The sequence below is a fragment of the Emiliania huxleyi genome (assembly GCF_000372725.1).
Source record: "Emiliania huxleyi CCMP1516 unplaced genomic scaffold EMIHUscaffold_35, whole genome shotgun sequence".
In the NCBI taxonomy this organism is placed as follows: Eukaryota; Haptophyta; order Isochrysidales; family Noelaerhabdaceae; genus Emiliania; species Emiliania huxleyi.
The window spans coordinates 155,374-162,076 of record NW_005199363.1 but is presented as its reverse complement, the minus strand read 5'-3'; the positions used below and the strand labels follow the sequence as shown (position 1 = coordinate 162,076).

Sequence of the window (6,703 nt, the reverse complement as noted above, 5' to 3'; positions counted from 1 at the left end):
GCACACACGCACGCACGCAACGCAGGCACGCACGCACGCACGCACGCACGCACGCACACACGCACACACACACCGCTCTCCCACGCGCACCGGGCTGCACTTTCAATATTCCGTGGGCTCCTGTCATTTAGACGTGGAGACGCGAGGGCTGCCACCTGCCTTGTCCAACACCCCCGTGTGTGTGGAGAAGCATATTCCTCAGCTCTTCCCTTCCCTTCCCTATAGGTGCTCGACTTCCTCGCCAAGGTGCTGTCGTGCGGCAAGCTGCAGGGCGGCGACTTGGAGCTCTTCATCACGGCGCTCCTCGACGTGGCCAAGGACATCGCCGTGGCCGTGCTGGAGGCCGTGCGGGCCTTCCTCTCTTCGCTCGGTTTCACGACGGGCGATCTCGTCGAGGGCAGCGCCGAGGCTCTTTCCGCAGCGTCCGCGGACCCGTGTCTCTCCGGGGGGCGTCTCGGAACCTCCTCGGAACTTTCGCCGTACGTAGGCGTTTGTCGCAAAGTACAACGAGTCGACCTGGCGTGGCGTTGATGGGCTGAAGGGCCCTCCTCCTCGGCCCCAAGACGGCCTCCTATGATGAATGAGTGATCACGTCATTCTTGCTTCTTGCTTAGGCCTCTTGCTCGGCCTCAAGACGCTGCTCGAGGGCGTGCTCAGCTTCACCAAGAACCTCCTGACCAACATCAACGATTTTGTCGTCGAGATCCTCCGGGCGGCCGGCGACGGCCTCTCTCTCCGTCCGCAGCCTTCTTGTCCTCGATCGCCTGCTCTCACGTCTAGGCGGCCGGCGACGAGCTCATCAAGCTCGCCAACGTCAAGGTGAAGGTCAAGGAGCTGCTCGGTACGCGAGACGGCGGACGTGTGTGGAGAGGCGCGACACACTCTCCTTGGCCTGAGCGCGCAAGCCGCTCCCGCTAGGCGGCGTCATCGGCTTGGTCGCGCAGGCGCTGAGCTCGACCCGAGACGTGGTGTCCGCCCTTCTCGGCAGCGTCTGCGGGCTGGTGCGCGCGCTCGCAATGCCCACCCTTAGCCGCAGAATGCGGACACTCGTCGGCGCACGGCTGACACGGTTTGCCAGCACGTCCGATGCGCCCCATTTCGATGCGCCGCACGTTCGATGGCCACACGTTTGATGTCCCACACGCTGCGCGGCGCTCCACACCCGCCCGCGACATGTTCCGCACAAACACCGCGCGCGACCCCACCCCTCACACACACACCGGCAGGTCGGCCACATCATCGGCGACGTCCTCGAGCTCGTCAACAACATCCTGCTCGGGGCGGGCCTGCTCGTGGGTGGCGTGCCTCATGCCGTGAACAGCGCCTCGTCACAGGCTGCGTGTGTGGGCACAGGCGGGCCTCCTCGTGGGCGGCAGCCTGCTCGGCGTCGCAGGGCTCCTCGCGGGCATCTACAGCGGCCTCAAAAAGTGCATCGGCCACATCGAATGCGGCAAGCCCTTTGGCAAGAGGGCCCGGCGGCTCCTCTGTGAACGGCGTCTCTCACCACGGCCAGACGTGTGAGCAGGTATCCCCTTTGTCAAAGACTCGGCGTTCTTGGACGTCGACATCCACCCGTGCACCATTCCCCTCGTCCAGCTCAAGCTCTGCGCCGAGTGGAAGACCGACACCACGCCCGCGTCCGAGTGAGCCGGCGCGAGGCGAGCACGCGGGCCGCACATTCTGGCGTTGGGCCTCGCTGCATGAGCATGCTCCAGCCCACAAGACGGCAGTCAGTCGGCACGCGCGCTCCGGCTAGGCGCACGGTGAGTGGGCAGCCGGCGAGGCAGAGCCGGTTGCGTCCCCACCCCCCGCCCGCGCGTAGACAGACAGAGATCGGTCCGCGAGCGCTGGCTGGCTGGAGCGGGGCCACACACGCACGCACGACGCACGCACGCAGCAAGCAGAGTATAGAGCCTGTACCCACGTGACAAACGATTGCGCCCTATTCCGCGCGTGCGGGGGTTGTTTGTTGTTTGGCTGTTTTGCGAACAGTTTCCGATATAGACGTAGCATATACTGCTTCAGCAGCGTGCACCTCGATCATGTGCAATGAGCGCCAGCGAGGGAGGGCGAGACGATCGAGGGGTCCCGTACCATGCGGAATCGACCCTATCCAGTGCTCAAGTGCTCAACAGTTTCCCGACTCCTAGCTTCATCGAAGGAGAAAGAAAAACCCCGTCAGGCGGCAGGCTAGTTCCATTTCACTCTGACACGCTAATCTTGAAAACGTCCAACGGAGCTCCGTGTTGCTCCCAGCGCCCTCCCCCGCGCTTCCTGCGACCCTAGCCGATGGTACTAGCATGGGAGGTCATCTGGCTACCGCGAGAGCGACCCAACTCGTCGACATCGTCCGATGATGGTGCCGCAAAGTCAGCCTTCGGAGGCTATCGTGGGGTCGAGCCGTCAGTAGCCGTGACATGTGGTTCCACCACCCCTCGTAGGCTTTGCCTCTGACCATCACCGTTCCCAGGCTGCCTAATGGGATGGAAAGGAAGGCTGGGCGAGCGTATAGAAGCGTGCTCGACCTCGTCGTGGCAACCTGTACGGCAGCGCTGGCAGGCGCGATGAGCGTCGTGCCACCTGACCCGAGACGGGTCGCAGGCGTCGTACCGAGCGCGTCGAGACCGTGTCCTGATGTGATCTGTACGGGCGAGTCACGTCGGCGTCAAAGGAGCGACGTGTGACCTGTCAGAGCTTGATCTCCGATCTCAGCGGCGTCGAGTCGTCTCCGGTGCGCAACAAATGTACCTCCCCAGGACGCGCAGAGGCAGCTGCGATCCAGCCGAGTGGACGGGCGCACACCGCGCCACCTGCTGTGTGCGCCCGTCTACTCGGCGGGGTCGCAGCTGCCTCTGGAAGGCACCGAGAGGTACAATAGTGCGCAAATGGTCAAAATCAAGGTTTTGTAACGCGAGCTGTGCCACAGTGAAATGGAACTAGCCGCAGTCCACCTCTCGCCGACTCGCCGCGAAGAACGTTACGTATCGGCGCCGATATATGGCCGATCACTGGAGCGCCCAGCGCGGTGAGGCGTGCGTCGCCGCGGCGGTGGACGGCGCGACAGAAGGACTGGGCCCCTTTGGCGCCGCGGCGCGCCTCCTGCAGGGCGAGAGGCTTCAACTCCCAAAGAGCGGCAGCGCGGCAGGGGATTTTGAGGCGGCGTGCCAAGCCCTGACCATGTCTGTGCACCCGGCGGTGCTCTCTGCGCTGCAGGCGGCGGAATCGGGCGTCGTCGACATCCGCGGCGGCAAGATCTGTGACGCTGGCGCGCTGTCTGCGCTGCTGGCAGCGCTGGCGAGCAACGCGTCACTGTTTGCGCTCCGTTTTTGGCAGTGCGCTCTTTCGTCGGACGGCATCAATCTGCTCTCCCAAGCCTTGCCGGAATCGGTCACGTCGATTTCCATCGGTGCAGAGGACGATGGCGTCGCCCTCTCGCCGCTCCTGAAGCTACCAAAGCTCACGACTGCGTCGCTAAGGTGCTGTGCCGTCGCAACGCAGGAGGCGCTTGCCATTGAGGCGTCCCTCTCCACAAACCCTTGCCTCATCAGCCTCTCGCTCTTCTCGTGCGGGCTCGGCGACGAGGGTGCGGTGCCCCTCCTGCGGAGCTTGCGCCACAATTCGACCCTCACCTTCCTCGGCCTGGCATCGAACCGCCTCTCGGATGCCAGCGCGCGAGCCGTTTTGGAGGCACTGGCACCGGAGAGCACCACCAACGAGGCGGGGAAGAGTGGTGGCGAGGCAGGCGACAAGGAGGACAATGGCGCGCCGAACCGAGCGCTCACTGCGCTCGACCTCAGCTTCAACCTGATTGGAGGCCCGGGCAGGCGCACGTTGGAGGAGGCGACGGCGGCAAGCCCTGCGCTGGAGCGGCTCGAGCTGGCGGGGAACCCGTGCCTGAGGGCCGGCCCCACGGCAAGCCTGTCCAGCGCTGCGCGGAAGGCCATCGCAGCGACTTGGGAGGCGCTCGGCGAGCAGCAGCGGGACGAGGAGACAGACGGAGTCGCCTCAGATGGGCAGCTTGCTGTGGCGGCGATGCTGTGCGAGAGGGTGTTGGCCGGCACGGAGGTGCGCGGCGTTGGCGGTGCCGACGGGGAGGCAGCGAGCCTGGCCGAGGCGACACGCCGCCGGATTGGTGCGCTTGTCGCGCTGTTGCCCGCGCCGGAGGAGCTGTGTGCGCCGCTGGCTGAGCTGGGGAGCATGGCGGCGTCGCGTGGCTTCCCGCTATCGCAGATCGAGGCGGCGGGCGAGGCGTCCCTCGAGGCTTCTCTCTCTCCTCACCGACATCGAGCAGCCTCTTCTCACGACCCCGCACGTGACAGGTGCTTCTCGAGGCTCTATCCGAGGTGCTGGGCGGCGAATTCTCGGAAGAGGCGGCGGCGGCGTGGCGCGAGGCGTACGCCTCTGCGCAGCAGGAGATCGTGGCGAAGTATACGCCGGGGCAGCGATCCGAGTTTCAGTTTGCGGCCGCGGCGGCGCCGGCGGCAGCTGCCAGCGCGGCTGGGGACGGAGAGGAGCAGGACCAGGTCCAGGAGGGAGGCGCAGGCGGTTCGCTTGCGGATGGGGGGGGAGAGTGACATTGGTGCACCTCGTCGGTGTGGAAAAATCGGTATCAGGAACGCCTCTCAACTCGGATCTATATCTCCACCTCCTACTGTGTGAGACAGTCGTCTTACAGCCAGCTCACCGGCAGGCGCGCACTATCTTGAAGTTTTCCTCATGATCCTGACTCTTCGAGACGCTGCCACTCACTCTGACTCCTCAAGGTCGTCGTCATCCTCGGCCAGGTAGTTGAGGTAGAGGTAGAGGAGCGTGCAGAAGGACACGAAGCTGACCGAGACGAGTCCGATCTGCTGCCACGGCAGCGGCTGCCGCTTCGCGATGGCACGGTCGTGCATTTCCTGAACCGACTTGCGCTGGGTGTGCGCGTGGTGCTTGCCTACGGGAAAGCGCGACGGATTAATGTGCGGGAAATTGCCTGTAGCGTCGTCGGGCGCAGAGACTGCCGATGTTTGCAGCGAAGTTGTTGCGCCGCCCGGCGCGGTCTCCGCCGGAAGTCCTGCCCATCCGGCGCACGCTCTCGCTGGAGAACCTCAGGGTGAGGCAGCAGATACTCCGAGAGGGCCAGGAGCGGTACGGTCGCCAGGAGCGAGCGGTACGGTCGCCCAGCAGCGAGCCGGGAGCCGCGAGCCGACTCCCTCGCACGACGCTGGCACAAACCACTCCTCCCCGCTGTAGGCCCCGTGAACCTTCACGGGACAGTTTGCTGTGATATGCGCGTCATCTTCAAACACCCCCCCCACGCACCTGGGGACCCCCCTCTAGGTCGACGGTCTGACCAGGTGGAGGTGGGGGGGGGTACCTACACCCCCCTGTCGCTCAGCGGTCCCGAGCCAGCGGCAGCTGACCCCCCCTCCGGTAGCTTATGGGTGCGGGCTTGCGGTGTTCCTGCTTCCGCTTGCCCGACTTTGGCGGGTTGCGGCCGAAGTTCTTCATGGTGAACCTGTCCGGCTTGCCGCCCTTCCCGACCCTCGTCCACCCCTCGGGCGACTCGTTGGGCCGGGGTTGCTGCGCCTGTTGGTGCTGCGAGTGTGCCTGCGATGCTGCGGCCGGAGCGGCAGCGGCGGCAGGCGGTGCCACGGGCGGTGCGGCGAAAGTGGCGGTAGGCTGAGGCTGCGCAGCGTCCTGCGCGGCCTGCTGCCTGGCCTCATCCTCCCGCCTCTTCTCAGACTTGGCCTGGATGATGTACTGATACCCAAGCGGCACCGGGTTGATGCTGACGGAGTGCCAACCGTACCTCTCCATGCGCTCCGCGAGACAATCAATCATCGCGTGGTCGCGTGGCGACACCTTCTGGCCGAGGACGCGCTCGACCATCCGGATCTGACGCACGTGGAACGGCTCCAGGCCCGGCATGGAAGCCTCGGAGTCGGACATGGCCCCGTTTCGCCGTTTTAGAGACTCGTGGTAGAGGGACAGTGCGCGCACCCACCGACGTTCCATTAAGCATTATGTTTTCTCGCTCGCCGCGCGTGGCACATGGCACAACACGCAACGAATAAAGCAGCAGCTGAGAGCAAATTCAATAAATAATCTACCCTTATAAGTCTCTCGTGTCGGCGCCGACGCTCTTGGTTTAACCGTAGAACGTCCCAGCCGAAATCCGCCCGCCACGATCGATCCCTCCACAATCGTCGGCCCGCAGCGACCCGCAGCGATGGATGCCGCCGCCCCCCCGGCCCCTGCGGCTGACGCGCCGATGCACGACCGGCCTCCGTCGGATGGCTCTCCGGCCTCTCCGGCCGCTGACGCGGCCGCCCATGCTGTTGCCGATCCGGTCCCTCTCACGCTCAGCGATATGCGCACAAGCTACGACAACTTCGAGGTCGCCGGCTTTGGCCAGGTGCAGCCCGACCACCTGCTTGCCTCCATGTTCACGCTTCGCGCCCCTTCCCCCCCTCTGACGCCACCGTATGACCGTAGGTGAGGGGCACGACTACCCGCCTGGAAGGCGCTCTCATCAGCAAGTCACCCAGGCACCAACTCCTGGGCGTTTACGCTTGACTACGAAACCATGCAGTGGATGCAGCTCGATCAAAACGGCGACGCCAACAGCTGGTCCCTGGGCGAGGACCTCGCCCAGGATGAGGTGCGAGTCATGATGCTCGACCCAGCGTGCACCAAGTCGCTCACATTCCGTGAGTTC

General features: G+C 65.0%; 3 protein-coding genes across 3 annotated transcripts in view; 2 read left to right on the top strand and 1 right to left on the bottom strand.

Annotated features, from left to right (window-relative positions):
• The window catches only part of EMIHUDRAFT_208289 (hypothetical protein), a gene marked incomplete at both ends in the record, with an annotated part of 3,290 nt that extends 1,643 nt beyond the window's left edge, over positions 1 to 1,647 (top strand). Inside the window, 7 exons of the mRNA XM_005772814.1 lie at positions 226 to 370; positions 615 to 697; positions 781 to 841; positions 919 to 1,001; positions 1,227 to 1,296; positions 1,394 to 1,486; positions 1,526 to 1,647. Of these exons, the coding sequence (XP_005772871.1) occupies positions 226 to 370; positions 615 to 697; positions 781 to 841; positions 919 to 1,001; positions 1,227 to 1,296; positions 1,394 to 1,486; positions 1,526 to 1,647 (657 nt within the window). The remainder of the gene's footprint in view (positions 1 to 225; positions 371 to 614; positions 698 to 780; positions 842 to 918; positions 1,002 to 1,226; positions 1,297 to 1,393; positions 1,487 to 1,525) is intronic.
• A 1,350-nt stretch (positions 1,648 to 2,997) lies between these two features.
• On the top strand, positions 2,998 to 4,187 carry EMIHUDRAFT_208288 (hypothetical protein; the record flags this gene model as incomplete). The annotated part of the gene is made up of 2 exons (XM_005772813.1): positions 2,998 to 4,081; positions 4,165 to 4,187. 2 exons carry the CDS (start codon positions 2,998 to 3,000, stop codon positions 4,185 to 4,187), a joined length of 1,107 nt encoding a protein of 368 aa, XP_005772870.1.
• A 558-nt stretch (positions 4,188 to 4,745) lies between these two features.
• Positions 4,746 to 5,064, bottom strand: EMIHUDRAFT_208287 (hypothetical protein; the record flags this gene model as incomplete). Its single annotated transcript, XM_005772812.1, has 2 exons — positions 4,746 to 4,936; positions 5,001 to 5,064. 2 exons carry the CDS (start codon positions 5,062 to 5,064, stop codon positions 4,746 to 4,748), a joined length of 255 nt encoding a protein of 84 aa, XP_005772869.1.
• Positions 5,065 to 6,703: the final 1,639 nt, after the last annotated feature.